Consider the following 17,602-nt stretch of genomic DNA (forward strand, 5'->3'; position numbering starts at 1 on the left):
TTTAGAAAATGAAAAACATAAAAGAAAAAATCTATTTCCCTTTCTAACTGTAGAGCTTTCATAGCTGAATATCTTGAAGATGTTACATTATCTTATCTGTAGATGAAAAATCTCCTTATTGCACTCTCATATTTTACTCTGTGGCCTGTTACAATTTTATAGTAGAAGCCTCTGTTTCTTTTCTTGTAACCCTAATCATCTTTCATTTATATTTTGAACAGTGTTATTTACTTGTCTACTACACCGGCTGGCGGAATGTCAAATCTTTTTTGACTTTTGGCTTAATCTGTCTATGCAACATGTATCTCTATGAACTGCGCAACCTCTGGCAGCTTTTCTTTCACGTGACTGTGGGAGCGTTCGTTACACTGCAGATCTGGCTAAGGCAAGCCCAGGGCAAGGCTCCTGATTATGATGTTTGACACCGTCCTTCAGACATACTGCCTTGGCTGCCGGGGGAAAGAGGAGGGAGCATATCTTAACTGCCACTGTGATAAAGAAACTGTTCACCACAAACGAGAAGCTCTGCTTTCTTTCTCTCCAACTGTCCTTTTTATTTTAAGTCAGCATGGCATGCTTGGGAGCATGCAATACCTGCTAGGCAAACTCCTCTCAGAAGAATGTTGGCCGTAAGATTATTATTCAGAGTCGGAAAAGACGACTTCTCTCTGCGGGGCTGTAACAGTGAAAGAAGTCAGACGCCATTGGAAGATCAGCCAGCAGGCCCAAATCCTTCTGAAGAGTTCAATCAAAAAATAGATGTGGTACTTGCTCTGAGGACCAAGCAGGAGCTCACCACCTAGGTTTGCCTTTGTGAGGCGTTAGTAGAGAGCAAATAAAAAGATGCTGCAGTAAATTGGAAAGTTTATGTTTAAAACAAATGACTTGCTAAATGTCAGATTATTAGCGTATTTATGGTACCATGAGTTTGTGAAGTCCAGGATGGTGTGGGATTGGTTCTTTTTTATTTTTACTTGAATCTTAACTCTGGAAATCCCCTGACGTAGAAGGCTGTGGTAAACTCATCTCTGGAACATCACAAGTATTGAAAATACATTGACATGTTTCCTTTTTAGACCACACTTGTAGTTTCTTTCGAAATCACTTTTTAAAAATATGATTTGTTACATTATAGCCATTGTTTCCCAAACTTCAGTCACATAAGCAGTACATATACTATTATTTACTTAATATTTATCTTTTAAATTTTAAAATATTTTTGTTTGTTTGTTTTGTTTTTTTTGTGTGTGTGAGGAAGATCAGCCCTGAGCTAACATCTGTCGCCAATCCTCCTCTTTTTGCTGAGGAATACTGGCCCTGGGCTAACATCCGTGCCCATCTTCCTCTACTTTATGTGGGATGCCGCCACAGCATGGCTTGACAAATGGTGTGCAGGATCCCAACCTGCAAACCCCGGGCTGCCGAGACAGAGTGCGTGCACTTAACCACTGCGCCACTGGGCCGGCCCCTTAAAATATTTATAAAAGAAACTAATCTCTACTCCAAGAGGAAAACCAGCATGAGTTTGCCATAAATAAAAGGTAACTACAAAATAAATAAAATTAAAACAAAAAATGTTATTAAATTCTAGCTAGATACTAATGCCTGCCACGGCTCTGAATCCAAGAGGCCTGCTCGCTCTTTGTTGGAGTGAGAGAGATGTGACCCAGCACCAAAATGGGGCTCTCTCTGTAGAATTAAAACAGAAGGATAAAAGAAAAGTGTAAAGGGAATGACATTCTCACTGTGATTCAGCATTATTTAATTCCGTGTTGTGTACCACCTAAAATCATCTTATGTGCCACCAGTGGTGTGGGTCCTGCACTGTGGGGACACTGAACTGTGCTAAGAAAATCAGAGGTGACTTTTCTCCCAGCGACTCTTATTATTTTATGGCTTTGAGGAGTTAAGCACCTAGTATCTTAGAGAACTTACTTGCTTTTTGATAACATTATAAAGATTGTTCAAGCAGTTATGAATTAATAATATAGGAAGCACAGTTTGATTCCATTAGCAAAATCTAGAACTCTCCTAGATTTGGAAGTTATCTTCATGCGTGATTTTCTTTTGTTTTTTAAAGAAAGGATTCCAAACAAGGAATTCATAAGGTACTAAAATTTGATATCTGGAAAAATAGTTGACCCATTATGTATAATTCATGTCCCTGGACGTATTTAGTAAGTAGAAGAAAAGTCCAGGAGGGTAAAGTCACTGAACTACCTTGTTTGCCAGAACAAGTATTCGTAGGTATGTATGTCTACAACCGCAAAATCTTGCTTATCCAGAATCTTTTTGCTGCACTCTTCTTTTAGGAGAATGAGGCATCAGGGATTTATTTAAAATGAGAAACTCCAGTTCAATTTTCTGCCTCTAACAAAACTGCATAGAAATTATGTATATTCTGAGAGATACTCCAGGGTACCACATGACCCTAAATCATCAAAATAAAATTGATTTATGTTTGGTATTTTGTACTTACCGAGCCAGGAAAGTGAAGTGATTCAATTACTAATGGTTAAAACAATAAAAGTTTTCTTGTAAATAGTCAACCAGGAAGTTGGAGCATTCTGGTTAACTGTGGTTTTGCTATATATTGATATTTTATAGCTCTCTTACCAGTTTAGTTCTCCTTATCATTGAATTATTGAGTAAAAATGTTTGATATTTGGATCTCTTCAGCAAGGACACTTGAAAACTCACCAGCTATCTTTAAAGGCTTAATTTGTTTTTTGTTTTTGTTTTGTTTTTTCACCAGCTATTTTGGATAAGGGGATGTTTACATCTTAATGTAAAAAATGAAAACAGGTATAAATAATGTTTTATGTATAGAAATGCTTTCTTTCATTATTTGGTGCCTGCAATTTCTGAGTGTTTATATAACTTCCCTGCCTTTATCATGCTGTTGCCAAAGAAACTAGGAATTTGGAATGAAAAATTTTTGCCCTGAGTGTAAAGAAGTCCTTAAGCTCTTGAGAGAGAATCCCTCAGGCCTTTAAGGTGTATAACATTTATACTGCACTTTTCCTTCTAAGAACAAGTCTACATTTACCTAATCATTAGTTCTGTAGTGTAGAGGAAATAGTATTGTCCTCCTGTTGTGAAGAGGGAAACTAAGGTAATCAGATGTTAGTGACTCACCTGAGGGCTCACAGAGCTAAACACACACAACTTCTAATCTCTTAGTCCTGGGCTGTTCCCACTAGAGTGGAAACTAATGAAGATAACTCAGATTATATTCAGGGAATGTGTCTGTTCTTGGTAAGATCAAGGAATTGGGGACTTCTTAAAATAATGAGCTCAGGCCTGCTATTGTCAAATCTCTGTGTATTTATCTTAATTAAGGTAATTTTGAAACACTCCTTTTTGGAAGGTGTGCTAAGAGGGCAAAGATACTCTTTTATATCCTAAAAGTACTTGCAATATTTGCTTGCTTTGTTGGTCTGTATTTGAAATGTGTTTATACCTGGCCTCTTTCCCGAAAGAATTTGAAGCAGCATACCAAGAAAAGGAATATACAATCATGTTAATAAAATATGAACAGAAAGGGGAGAAAAGACCAATGAAAATGGAAGGAAGGTTGAACACCGTGCTGTTATTGGATGTAAAATTTGACTCTTGAGCTTCCCAGAAGTCACGGCTAGAAGAAGGGAAACAAGTTTCGCATCACCCTAGCTCTATCTGTAAGTCAAAGCACACAGTTCCTCAGGAGGGACCTCTTCCTGGTAAAAATGCTCGCACTTGGGGGTCCTGTGAAATGCTAAAATGAACAAAATCCTTAATTGTTTTATGCACATTTGTGTGTTATGATTGTGCCTTAGATCCTCAACTTTAACCAATTTTCACAGGCTTTCATTTCAGGGGTTTTTTGTGTGGTTAATGGAGGATTTTGTTCCCATAAGTAAGAATTCCTATCCTAAGCTAAAAATAAGCATCTGTGTTAAAGCTTGAAAATCTATTTGAGACAAATGCCTGGATACTTGGAGAGCCTTTACCTAATTTTGTAATTTTATAACTTATATGAAGTGAATGTCCTGTCCCTGGATTAGTGGATTTATTTTGTATTAAATGTGGTCTTTTTCACAGCAGAATCCAGTCTGGAGAAATGCATGGCTCCATTTGTGTTAGGCCATGTCTGGAATCTCATTAGAGGACTGATTTATCAAGGTTCCACAGAGACCACATTTATCATATGAGCCTTAACCTTGTCAGAGAAGTGCTTCCTCCTGAGGTTAGCTGCTTACCAGAAAGGCAGTTGCTTGGCCTTTATTCCAAAAGGCTTAGTAAGTAACCCAAGAACCCACTCTGAGCTGTTGGATTTCCAAGAGACACAACAAAGTGTGTGTGTGTGTGTGTCTTTACCTTTCTTGTTATTATTTTAACAGACTTTTTGTCCACCTTAAAAGTTAGAGCTATCATAGAGTATGTGGTAAAAGAACAATAAGTCATTTCAAAAGCAGTCACCACTCAGACCAAATTGAACACTTAGCCTGACCACAAATTACAGGGTATTGTTCTGGGCTGCTTTCTTTGTCTATGGTAAAGCTGCCTCTGTATTTTTCTGCTTTATCATTTTTAAGGAAATGGAATCTTTCTGCCTAAAAATGCTGTGGTAAAATCAAACCTGATTTTTGGTTTAAATTGGCTTTAGTATATCCTACCTAAAGGTTAATAAAAGAAGCCTCTCCCACTCCAAGGACTATGAATGAGTTTGTGTATAAAGTCTGCATGAGCTGAGAATTTAACTCTTCTGGTCTTATTAATTAGGGTTAGAAGTGTCTGATCATCTTCATCAGTGTTCTGGGACTACTGCTGAGTACTGGCATATTGCAGTCTCCTGTTTGAGAATTGAGCTTTTCAAAGAGAAGCAGTGTCTGTGGCTGCCACTCTTGTAACATCTCTTCCTTGAGTGGCCAGGCTTTCTAGGTTACTTTATTTGGCAGATGAAATCACAGCGTCGAAGCACTCTGTGCTCGGAAGCCATGTGGCTTGTATCCTCTTTGCTTGTGAACAGTGAGTGGTGTTGACGTGTGTGCACACGTTTTCTTCTGCATGTGCAGTACCGGTGTATAATAAATAGTCTCAGCACAACTAGAGGCTGTAGGAAACTCAAGGAGAGAACAAGCTTAGTTCTCAAAGAGTTCCTGAAATCAATACCCTAGCCTTACAAATTGTTCCTTGCTGTTTCCTTGGCAACAAGCTGTATTTTCAGCGCACCCTCGCCCACGGCTCACATTTGCCCTTTTCTCCTGCATCCCGCAGCACAGCAATGCCAGCGTCACACAGCAGGAGCATATTCAGGCCCCATCTGACAGTAGGAAACAGGACTCATACATCCATTTCCCATTGTGTACCTGGCAGCCCCAACCCAGCTCTGCATTGTTGCCTACTTTGTGCCAATGCTTTTCTTTGAGGCTGGGTAGTCAAGACCTTGCCTAAAGTTGAACAAACAATATTTTGCCCTTGCACTTTGAATTCTACCAGTGCCCAGGACTAATGATAAGAATGCTTGTTAGCGCCTTTTGTGGGCCAGTGCTCAGTCCTCCTACATAGTTAATCCAATAGCAGCCTGGGGTGGGAGGCACTGTCTCATGTTCACTTGAGGAAACAGACGCACGTTCAAATCTGCGATTCAGGTTTAAATGATTCAAAAGTTGGTGCTCATTTTTCTATGCTGCAGAGGATCTCAGAAAGAAAATTCTGAGTGTGTGTGTGAGTTACTGAATCACTGAGCTCACACTGTTACAGCAGCGGTGAGAACAGGCAAAGCCAACATGGGGGGGAAATGGCGGTGTGTGTGATAAGCGTGTCATCCTCACAGAAAGCATTTATATAGGCTTTCTACTCTATAGACAAACACCTGAGGCCTAAAGAAGTTAAGCGACTTGACCTCAGGCACAATCTAACTCATTTGGTGGCACCAGGATTTCAATCCAGATCAGTCTTACTCAGAACTCATCTCTGAACCACCATGTAATATTAAGCTAGACAACATGGAAATATGTTGAAACATTTAAGGAATATATGTTGGAATATATATACAAGTAATCTACATTACCTTTTTAATAAAAGAGACCTGATCAGTGCTAACTCCCGCAAGGTAGATATCCTAGACTGAGTAAAATAGTTTCCTAAAATTCCTATATTATGGCAGTGACATAGGACAGATGGCTGCAAGAGGTATAGTGAACCTTGAGTGTGCCTTAGATTTTAGGGCAAGGAGGAATACAGCTTAGTCTTTGTAATAAAACTAACTCATGAATGATTCTTGATATAGAATGTCAAAGCTTCATTGGTGATTCATGTATTACATTTACTTTTTCTGGCTGAAGGCCAGAATAGATTGGTTCTTTAATATGGGGTAATTCTTCTTTCAGTCATCCCTATATCTGAAAACATTAAGCAAAAAAATAGAAGGTAACTATCTGCAATATTGAGTAGTGACTGAGTTTGAAGTCAGACTCCCTGGCTTTCTCTTCGACTGGCGTTGTACCTCAGTGAGTCACAGAACCTCTGCCTAGTTTCCTCAGCTAGAAAGTGGGAATAATAATATTACTTTGGGCAAAGCATTGTTGTATTAAATGAGTCAGTAAATATAAAGCACTTAGAACAGAGCCTGGACAGTGAGTGCTAGGACAGCATTGTCCACAGCATTGTGGTCTGTCTTGTTGGGGTTACCATTACCTTCAAAGTAATTGTGTGTGTGTGTGTGTGTGTGTGTGTGTGTGTGTAAGAGCAGCCCTGGGCTAACATCCGTGCTCATCTTCCTCTACGTGGGGCGGCGCCACAGCATGGCTTGACAAGCGGTGTGTCAGTGTGCCCCCGGGATCTGAACCTGCGAACCCTGGGCCGCTGAAGCAGAGTGTGCGCACGTAACCGCTATGCCACCAGGCCAGCCCTGTAATAAGAGTCTTTTAAATTCCAAATCCCCCAAATATAATAAATCATTGCACAAGTCTTTTCAGAAATCACCAGTTAGTGAGGATCCTGTTGAAATGTCTACAGCAAGCTCTGGTGTGCAGACTTCTGGCCAGGGCACTGGGGATGCAGTCAAATAGAGGAGAAGGGAGTTGAGACTCCTGCTTCCCGAATACATGCTCCATAGCAGGTGCTGTCTGTACACAAGTTTACGTGAGCTTCACAAAATCCATCCGAGGTAAGTAAACAGGATTAAGTTGTCCAGTGTCACGCAGCCTGGAGGTGGTAGACTGCTCTCCAGGACCCCATGGTCTCCCAGGCACTGGAGCGCTGTCGAATGGGGCAGCTGCCTCTGGGGACCTCAGCTTATCCAGTGTGGCACTAGCACTTTGGCCCCATCATCCTTCACTTTGAACATTCTAATCTGATCTAGTGAGTACTGTTGGATGGCGGCCACCCTAGTGCCCACCGCTCCGTAAGGGCCCCCATGAGTGTGTATGTGTGTGTGGTCTGTGCATTGATGGGAAGCAAGGCGTGGGGAAAGGCAGCCAGCAGCCTTCAGCTTACAATATGGGAATATCAGATAGATGCTGGGAATGTGAGAGCTCAAAGTCACTCTTAAAAAAGCACAAATGCAACATGGCTTTTAAAAGACTAGTCTGAAGCAAAATGTACCCCTCTAAAAAAAAAAAATTCACATGAGCCAGGAAGTGCCGCTTTTGCTAAGTGATGAAGTCAAAGCAGAGAAGCAAATTTTGCCAAATTGGAAAATAGTCTGAGTTAGAATAACCAGAGATGCTGACAAACCAGAGATTCCAGGCAGGTCTAAACTAGAAAGTAGCTGAGGGGAAAAAAAGGGATGCCACTAATGAATTCCAGAGAGAGTTCTTTAAATTCACGAGCCTACTAGACCAGCTATATGAAAGGGGCCTTGGGGATGAATATGCGCTCACCAAGTGAAGGGGTGGCTCAGCTCTGCTCACTAGAAACAGATGGGCGGGTGAGGTCTGGGGCTGGCAAGCCAGTGGGGACAGGATGCCCACTTTACCTTCAGCCCTGGATGAATCTTTTTCCTTCTCTGTATAGTTTCTTGCCCCCATCCCCTGTCTTTCTGGACCCTCAGCTTGCTCTGTGACCTAGGTTGATCACCCACCCTCCACGCTCCATGGATCAGGGCCCTGATTGGAACGGACTCGGCCGCACTGCTGTTGGCCGCCTGCTGCTGCTGCTGGGCTGGTGTCTGGAGGAGGACAGAGCAAAGGCTGCTTCTGACTTTGGTTTGAAGGTGATCTTCCCACAGGTCCCTTTGGCACGATGCTTTCATCTCATTGTCTCTCTGTCTTTGGCTCTAAAACCTCAAAATCCTAATTTGATTGTGTTTGCACCATACATGTGGTCTGGCACTTGAAGAGTGGATAAAGAGTTACACAAATATTAGAGAATGCCAGAGGAGGAAGAAACCTTGGAGACCAGCCATTCCAATGGTCTCATCTGGCTGTGTTCTTGTGTCTGTCTTGTGAAGCAGTGACCCCACAGGTGGAAAGGAAAGACAGGCAAGAAGAGGACAGCAAATGTTGTACTTTTCCTCCCAAGACAGGAAAAAAAAAACCACCAAAGGGCTTTATTGAAAATCTGGAAGGATGACAAAAGCTGTAGTACTGTGGTAATTGGATCCCATTTCATCTACTGTCAACCTTGAGGAGTGGTAGGCCCTCTGTTCCTGCCAAGGTCGTCAGTGCCCAGCCAGATGGGCACACTGGACAGAAGTGCTTGTGGGCTGGAGCCACAGCTTTTGTCCCCGAGCATCAGAGCAGCCGCAGGGGGTGCCCAGTCCTTTCTCCCACTGCCTCCTAGGCCTGGGGGGCAGCGCAGTGGGAGAATGTATGTGAAAGCTCTTCATACACTGTGAAGTTCATCCAGATGGAGGGCATGGTGTTCTCTGGTCTGCTGTACCCTCCCCTCACCTCTACCCCACAGACAAAACAGCCCTCCCAACTCTCCTCCTGACACCTGTGCTAAGTGGCACGGCCACCACAGCCCAGCCTTGTCAATCCCTTCCTTCTGGAGATGACCTGTACAATATTTGTTCTCTTTGGTGTGGAGTTGTTTCAATTTAGACAAATTCAAAAGCTGTGGGTTTTCAGAGTGTGTTTGTCCCTGCCACTCTCGTTCTCTTGTTGGATGGCAGTGAGATTCTGCTCAGCACTACTGAGCACTGTACGTTCCAGTGCCCAGGAATGCTTTCCCGCCCTCAGTGACATGAGCTCAGCATCTTTTTCAGGCTCTGGGAAGCTCATTTTCTGCTGATTAGCAGCTTACAGCCAGGCTGCAACCTTATGGAAAACACCCATTTTTTTCCAATCATGTAAAAACTACAGCCCTGGGCATCACTGAACTATATGCCACTCAGGTGATATTTGCTTTTTGGAAAACTTCTGTAAATGTATTTATCGTTTTGAAAGTTGAAAACTAACACGGCTCCCTGGTGAATATTGAGCTTCAGCTTCCTCAGTGCGCCAAGGTTCCCTGTGCCTTCCCGCCAACGTCGCTGACCCCCCACTACAGTCAAGTCGTCACCGTGCTGGCTGAAGTCTGGTCTTGGTGTTAGTGGTCTCTGCTGTCAGTGGCATTAAAGTGGTATTCAAAACTCACCCCACATATCAGTGGCATCTTTGCTAATAAGTTTTGCTAATTAACATGCTAGGTATGGATACGCTTTTGGGAAAAAGTATAAATCTCTAAGGGAGAAACAAATATGTTCTCTGGGATTAGCTCAACAGAGATGGGGATGGCAAGGGCTTATGAAGGTTCTGAGTTGCATTCCTTTGTCGTCCTGTGTGCGCTGGGTGCACACATGCACGCATGTGGTTTCATGGGCCTGCCTGAGGGTCGGTCTCTACTAGGCACAGCAGGGTGGGGCTTCGGGAGCTGAGCGTCCCACTTAGGCCAATCAGCCCCTAGAGTCTGGCCTTGTCATTTGGTCTGCTTTTCTAACTGATGTACCCCAGCCTGAAAAGTGCTGAGTTAAACATTAGCTCTGTACAATCACATCCTTCATCATGCACATTGGAATTCTATCCTCTTTGGAGCAGGAGGCCTGCCTATGACCAGGACTGCCACATCTACGTCACCATGTGGCCACTGTTGCAATGAACCCAGTGACGTCTTTTTCACTGGCTCCTTCATTTTCACCTGTGTTAAATTTAATTTGACCAAGCCCCTCTGGTTTTATTTCCTGAACCCAACTATAACCCTACATACACTTCATGGGAGCAGCAGGCAGGAACTGCTGAAAAGGGCCCCCTGCCTTCCTACCACCTTTCCCTTCCTCTGGGGAAAGAGGAATCCTGGGGCACGTGTGAAGTTGCCTGCATGGGCTTAGCAGACAGCCCTGCTTTCTCATCTCTGTTAATTACCAGCTGTGTGGGCTTAGGCAAATAACTCACCCTCTGTGTGTCTGTTTCTTCATCAGTGAAATGCAGTGGCCAGGAGGATTAAATGAGATAATGTTTGTAAGGTGCTTATCCCAGTGTCTGGCACGCAGAGAGTGCCCCCAAAATGGTAGCCATCGTCATCAGCTATCCAGGTCAAATCAGTTCGCCCCTGGCCTGCATCTCCTCCCCTCCCACCTACGTGGGTCCTTTCAGTGCTCTTTTCTCTCTTACATTTTCAACTTTCTTCCCCTTAGCATAGAAACATGTTTGCCTCACCTGTTTTGAAACATCCTCCCTTGGACCTTCGATCTTTTTGGTTCCATCCTCAATCCCTTGTCCCCTTCACTCCTGGTTCCTCTCCTCATCCCTTCATTCCTCGGCCTCCTGCCCCCTGGCACCTGCTCCTCAGTTCAGTGAAGCGCCTCTTGCCGAGGTCGCCCGTGTTCTCCCACCTGCTGCCACAATGACAGAGTCTTCAGCTGACAAGGCTCTGCACAGCAAGATGCTGTCCCCCTTCAGGGCAGGTCTCTGGCCAAGGCTCCCTCCCCAGCGCCCCGCCAGAGGCTGAGTGCACTGTTCTTCAGACGGGGACCAGGCCCCTGGCCCACGCCACAAATCAGACCAGGACACATCACCAGTGAAAGTGTTTAATAGTTAAATTATTTAAATAGACTTTTCAATTTCCATGGGAAATCATAATCGTATCCGTTTTTGCAAGAGCAGGAATAAAAAGAGTGCACACCCCTTAGAGGGAATGAAGAGCTAGCACTGCACATTGTCACCAGTCACTGCAGGGATGGGGGGATGGGGCCCCACGAGGCCAGGGAGGCCATGACCAACAGGGGAAAGGGGGAGAACTCAGCACAAACACACGTTACTTGGGTTGGAAGCAAAACGAAAACCCAGCACCACTGTGGGCGATGTGGAGGAGAAGGGGACTTGAGAACAACACCATGGAGAAAGCCGGCCCCTCGCCACAGGTGCCAGAGGGGCGACGCAGAACTCAAAAGGTGGGGCAGCAAAAGCAGACAGACTCAGGCTGGCAGTTTTAGGTCCATAGCTTTGCCTCTCAGAGCTGCGTTCCAACTGAGGTGGGCGTTGGTGTGTGGAAGGGGGCGGTGGTGCTAGTGTCCAGTGAGAGGTGGTGCAGGTGGGCATCAAAGTAATGTTTTGCAGCTGCTATATAGCTGCCACCTCACCTCCTTCAGGCTCGTGTTGGTGGTGAGACTAATTCTGCCCTGAGAAGCAATGAAAAGATCTGGGCACAAGACCCAAGGATTCTGTTTGAATCTCTCTCTATGATTGATAGTATATCATTTTCCAAAAGCCTCCCTCATAGGGTATAAAAAATAGAATTTTTTTCTCGGTGCACTTAACTGCCCCCTCCCCCCCAAAACAACCAATTTCTGCTGGAAAAAAAAATATTTCTTCTAGCTTTGCCCCGTGGACTCTGAAGCTGGGCTCTACCCTTTCCTCTAGTTTGCAGGTGGAGGGCACGGCTACCGCCTTTCCCTGAACCTGAGGGCTGAGGCTGCTTCCCTAGGTTTCAACTCACCTGAGATGGGAAAGAAGCTTTTTGTTTTTTTGTTCCATTTGCATTTTACTTAGGGGAAGTGATGTGTGTGTGTTAGAGAGTGAGCGATGGGGGAATGTGTACATGCATCTTCCTACTTAATCTGAACGTATGATACCCCAAAAGCACACGTTCACTGCTCTGGTTGGACCTGGGAAAACCAAAAACTGCCACATCCGAAGTGAGGGAAACAGGCGTCCTGTGTGAGACCAGTTCCACAGCATCAACACACACACACACACACCACACCCCAGCACATACATCGACATACGTACAGTACAAATGAGTACAAACCCCCCGCTGTGCACAGCTGTTTTCTAATATAGAGAATTTACAAAATATAGAATTTGGTATATTTGTTATATCTCCAAGGTTTTCAATAATACAAAATAAAAAATACAAAAAAGACGAGTTGGGATCCCCGCCCTCCCTCCCCAGTGGCATCCTCGTTTGGTCGTGGGTCTCTTACACGCATACAACTAGCATAGTCCAAAGAAGGGCACAGAAACTTGTTTTATTTAATAAATATTTTCTTTTCCTCAGAACCACCACTCCTTGCTTCAAGTCCTCTCGCCTCCCCCTGAAGGGGCAGAGTCTGTGTGTGTGTGTAGGTGGAGGAGGAGGACAGGGATGAAGGCCACCGTCCCTCCAAAGCCAGCACTCCTGCCCGAAAGCCCCTCCAAGCAGCAGGGGCCGCGGCCTCTATCTGAAGTGTAAAGGCTGACATGGAAAAGCAGACCGCTGGGGACCCCTAGGCTCCCCGGGGCCAAAGTCGCGCCCACCTGCCCACCCACCTGAGGCCGAGGTGTCTCCCCCGGCCCAGCACTGGGCTGCCACGCACCCATCAACGCTTCCGCAGCTCCTGTCCACCTGCGCAGCAGCACCCGTTAGAAAACTCAAGATTCAGATCGAGTCTAGCGGAGTCTTCTTCAGAGGGAAACATCTTTGGTCAGCTTGGTGCTCGCAGGACGCTGGCACCCCGGGGCCTGGGATGGAGGCTGCTGCCCGCCCGCAAAGGCAGAAGCTGCTTCTGGAGTCAAAGTGGAAAATCTCACCGGCGCCGCCCCGCGGGCTGGAGCGCAGGCTTCCACCTGCCCACCCGGCACACAAAGAAGCCGTTTCCGTTTCTCTGGAGGCCAGGCTGCCTGGCATCATCGGCTGGCAGCTGCTAACTGAGCGGGGGCCCTCCGTTGAGGAAGTAGGTCATCATCTCGCCTTTGCCCTTGACCTTGACCACACCCCGGCACTCCAGCTGGTATGTGTTGGCGGCCAGCACCTGGTACATGTCTGTGGTGACCTGAGGAGGCAACGGAGGAGAGAGGACAGGCCATGGATGACCTGAGCTATCAATCTGCCATGGGGCAGAGCCGCCCGACCGCCTCTGACACAGAGGCAGGGCAGCCCCTCCCAGGGACTGACAGCTGCTCGTCCACAGAAGTGTGGCTCAGAAATGAGGACGCAGCACCTACTCCGTGCCAGGCAGCGTGGGGAGCACCTCACACGTGCTGTTTCAGTGCTACTCAAGGTGTGGCCTGCGGTCCACGAACTGCTTGTCCCCGTCCGTAACAAAAGAAGTGCGGACGCTGAGAGGAAGTGCTTACGAGCTTTTACAGCAACGTGACACTGCCGCAGACACTATCCCAACATGTGACCAGAGTGTTTGCCAAGGTCTCCTCCACAACAGATCGGAAATATCTTTGGAAACTGGTTTTTTACCACAGATAGTTTGAGAACCACTGCTTATAGCATTTAATCTTTCTAGGAGGTAGGAACTCTTATCTCAGGCTCAGGAAACCTATGTCACTTGCCTGAGGTGACACAGCTAATAAAAGGCAGAGCCCGGATTCAGTTCCGGATCTTACTGCCGTCTCTGCTTTAGCTTTCGGGACAGAGAGGCAGACTCGCAGGTGGCCCCGGTCACCGCACTGCATCACTGCGGGGTGAGGGAGAAAAGCAGAGTGTGGGAGCAGCAGTGCCGACAGATGCCTCGCAGGGCGACCCACAAGCCATTATTGCTGAGTAGGACCTGCACCCCCCAGCCCGCCACCCCGCAGCACACCTGCCAGGAGGAAGCGGGCCGGGCATCGCCGGGGGGCGGCTGGGAGTGGCCCTGCCGTGTTAGTAAGCGTGCTCTGTGAGTGGTGAGCCCTGAGCAGAGGGGAGGTGCTGGTTGCTGTGCGGTGCCGACAGTCCCTTGCACCCATCCAGGGTGAGGTCAGGAGCTCTGTAAACACACACGCCTCTCTCCCCATCTCCCCGCAGGACCCCCAGCTCCCCTCTTGCTGTCCCTTCTCCCCATGGCACAGGGAAGGTGAGAGAAGGCCATTTGGCCAGGCCCCTCAGCATCCATGAGCTGGTCAGGCCAGGCTGATCTGGCCAAGGCCATGCTTGGGGCCACCCGCCTTGTTCAGAGGCCCCGCAGGAGAGAGAAGTTAGGGGACATTTAGGGAGTGTCAGTGTGAGCAAAGGACCACAAGAAGAGCACAGTCAGCACTTGGGAAAACTGCGGCCAGGGAAGCTAAGCGACCTGCCCACAGCCTCACAGGGACCTGAGGGGGTGGTGTGTGCAGACTAGAGCCCAGCCCAGGGCCTCTGTTGTCAGACTGGAACAGAAAGAGTCAGAAAGGACTGAGACAAACAAAGAAAAGCGGCTGAAGAGCGCAGGCCTGGGAATCACAAGCACCAGCCTGCAAAGGATGAAGATAGGAGAAAAAGTCTCCAGGTCTCTGGCTAGGCCCCTGAGGGCCACCGTCCCAGGGACCAGTGGCCTTGTCTGGTGCTCCTGAACCAGGCCCTGAGTGCTGGGGGCTCATCTGACAGGACCCTGCTCCCCGCGGCCATCTTTCCGTCCCTTCTGTGAGCCTGGGCTGTGGCATTAGCACTCCTGGCTTGGCATGGCAGCTGGCTCCCCCCTGTACCCCCAATTCATTCTGTGGCCAGTAGAGGGCTTTGCACAGGACTGAAGATCTGTCCAAGGTACTGAGGGTCTGAAACACAATCCTTTGTCCAAGCTTCCAAGACCTCAGCACCAACTACCCCACCAGCCTCAAACCCGGCTGCAGAAGTTCTCACTGGGAACTGTGGCGGCCTGTGGGAAGACCGCTTAGCAGCAGACAGAGGCCCCGATGCGGGTGAGGCGGGCGGCAGGCGCTCCTGCACTCACCTGGATGCGGTCAGGCACACCGGTGCTGTCCATGCGGCTGGCCACGTTCACTGTATTGCCCCAGATGTCGTACTGAGGCTTGCGGGCCCCGATCACCCCGGCCACCACGGGGCCGATGTTGAGCCCTGCAGGGGACAGAAGTGAGCATGCTCCTCAGGGCTCAGGCCAATGCTTGCCCTCGCTATCATTCTTCCCGCGACACCCAGCAGGTTCTCCCTCTGACTCTTGGCCTGAAGACACCCAGGGTCCTCCAGGCCGGAGGCCGTGCTTAACCCTGCGGCTCCCACTTCTTTGCTCCTATCAAATGCCTGCTAACTCAAGACCACAGGAGCCTGTTCACAATCCACTGCTCCTGTGTCCTTGCCACCCAGTCAACGCTCAGCTCCTGCGAGTCCATCACCAGGACTGCCCTCTTCAAGCTTTCCAGGGACCTCTTGTGTCATCCAACTGCCTTTCCTTAATCGTCCCTCTCTCGGGGGCATTTACGCTCTCACTGTCCATTCAGACTCAACATAGCAGAACTCTGCATTTTCTTCTTCCTCACTCCGCTGCTTGCTTAGGGTCACCACCATTCTTGTTCTTAGAACCTAGCTCCTCACCTACCAGTCTCTTCTCTCTGCAGGTAATCCGCCTCCCAGGACCTGAGACAGGGCAGCGATACTGCTGTGACTGAGCTCCGGGAAGCAATGGCCGCCGTCCACGCGGGCTCTCTGCCTCGCTCCTAGCACATCTCCCCCAGTCTATGCACCTTCCGGATCTCACCCCAGGCCACCCTGAGCAACCCGCCTCTGAGCCTTTGCCGTGCTGGTTCTCCAGCTGAAGTGTCCCCCTCCTCCTCTCCAGGAAATCCCTCCCTGACACGTCTGCCTCAGCTGACATTCTCTAGACATGTTTCGCCCTGTCTCCAAGCCCCAGGGTGCCCCCTCCTGTTACATAAACCGTCTCTCTCACCCGGGGCCTTGTTAAGCCTCATTGTTGCTTCACTGTTTCTTGTGCGTGAGAGGTGGGACCACGAATAGAGCAGAAGCTCCCACATAGGCCCTCGAGCCACTCACTCAGTCAGAAATGTCATCGATCCTCAAAACTCTTCCCTCCACAACCTTCCTCTTTGGTCCTGTCAAGCCACATGCACCTTTTTACCACACATGGTGTTCCCAGGCTGGAGTGTCCATCTCACTGGCCAAGAGCCAAGCTCCCCAGGGAAGACATTCCAGAGCCTGGAGGCAGGGATCTGCCACACAAGGCTTCCACCTGCCTGCCCAGCCGCTTGTCTACCTGCCACTCAATTCCCAGCCCTGGTCCGAAGAAGGAGCTAAGGCGGCTCACAAAAATACACACTGGGAGAAAAATACAAATCAATGCAGGGGGAGAGATGGGGTGAAAGGAAAATACGAATGGCGCCATCACGAAACCCAGAGTGAAGTTAACACGGAGCGTAGGCTGCCGAGCAGTTAAAGCAGAGCCCCAGCTGGCTCTGGTCTGGGCTTTCTAGCAGCCAATGCACCTGAAAACCAGGTCAAGTCCCCCAACACGGGGCCCACTGGCTACAACAAGCCAGCCCGTTCAGGGAAAGCCCAATTCACAATACTCAGGCCAGAACAAAATGTCTCCTGAGGACATTAATGATCACAATATGGATTGTTAGTAAGCCAATATTTCGGTTTACTGTGCTAATTTTGAGAATTGAAATGCCAGTATTTTTCTTGGTGAATTACTTTTTTCAAAATTTGAAATCTGAATCATTTATGGCTTGAGGCATACTCAGGGAGTTGATAATGCATTAAAAGTTTGAAAAGAACAAAGGTCTGCTCTTCCAGAAAGCATTCTTTACCTCCACAATCCTCAAGAGGAGGAAGAGAGCAACACTGGACAGAGCAGTTTCTACTGCAAAAATAGCTCATCCTTGGTAAGAGATATGCTAAGGACGAAATGAACTGTGGAAACACCTTGAACTTTATGGAGCAACAAATTCAGAGCGGTAATTTTGAAATCATTTTGTGGATAAGGCAGGGTGGAGCCAATGAGTGAGTACCTGGGTTTTCATTGTACTAGTCTTGCAACTCTTCTGTAGAGTTGAAAGTTATTAGAAGAAAAGGTTGCAGTCATAAAACAACAAAATTAAACATAAAAAGGAAAGAAATTATACAGGTGTTTGGTTCAAAGATTTTCTATGGAAGTAGAATATGGCCCTGACTGTTTTGAAACTGACCCAGGGCCTCTGCTCGGAATCCCCTGCTCTCTTCTATGTCAGTCCCCACCCTGGGACACTACAGCATCTACAAGGCTCCTCAGAGCTACCAACGAGGGCCGAGGCATTTGACAAAGGATCCAGGGAAGACACGTGGACCTGATTTAACTCCACATCCTCACCATTTCTCTCCCCATTTGCGTAGATTAGAAAAGCTTTCACAGCACCTGGAAGATTTTGCTCACACGCACACAGAAACCACTGGAACTCAGCAATAACCCCACTGACCCATTTTGGGGTTTTTTTGGGTCTTTTTTTGTTTTTTTTTT

General features: G+C 47.3%; 2 protein-coding genes across 6 annotated transcripts in view; one reads left to right on the plus strand and one right to left on the minus strand.

The window, feature by feature from the left end:
- SEC22A (SEC22 homolog A, vesicle trafficking protein) overlaps window positions 1-2,832 on the plus strand; it is a 73,241-nt gene extending 70,409 nt beyond the window's left edge. For all 4 annotated transcript variants that reach the window (XM_004424497.3, XM_087439711.1, XM_087439710.1 and 1 more), the window contains one exon: window positions 222-2,832. In XM_004424497.3, coding sequence (XP_004424554.1) covers window positions 222-422 — 201 coding nt within the window. In that variant the 3' untranslated portion in view covers window positions 423-2,832. The remainder of the gene's footprint in view (window positions 1-221) is intronic.
- A 9,814-nt stretch (window positions 2,833-12,646) lies between these two features.
- Window positions 12,647-17,602, minus strand: part of ADCY5 (adenylate cyclase 5) — a 152,275-nt gene continuing 147,319 nt past the window's right edge. For both annotated transcript variants that reach the window (XM_087439708.1, XM_087439707.1), the window contains exons 20-21: window positions 15,086-15,210; window positions 12,647-13,219 (exon numbers count right to left, since the gene is read on the minus strand). In XM_087439708.1, the coding sequence (XP_087295834.1) occupies window positions 13,091-13,219; window positions 15,086-15,210 (254 nt within the window). In that variant the 3' untranslated portion in view covers window positions 12,647-13,090. The remainder of the gene's footprint in view (window positions 13,220-15,085; window positions 15,211-17,602) is intronic.

Source organism: Ceratotherium simum, chromosome 15, assembly GCF_057802395.1.
Source record: "Ceratotherium simum simum isolate JZ-2026a chromosome 15, ASM5780239v1, whole genome shotgun sequence".
Lineage (NCBI taxonomy): Eukaryota > Metazoa > Chordata > Mammalia > Perissodactyla > Rhinocerotidae > Ceratotherium > Ceratotherium simum.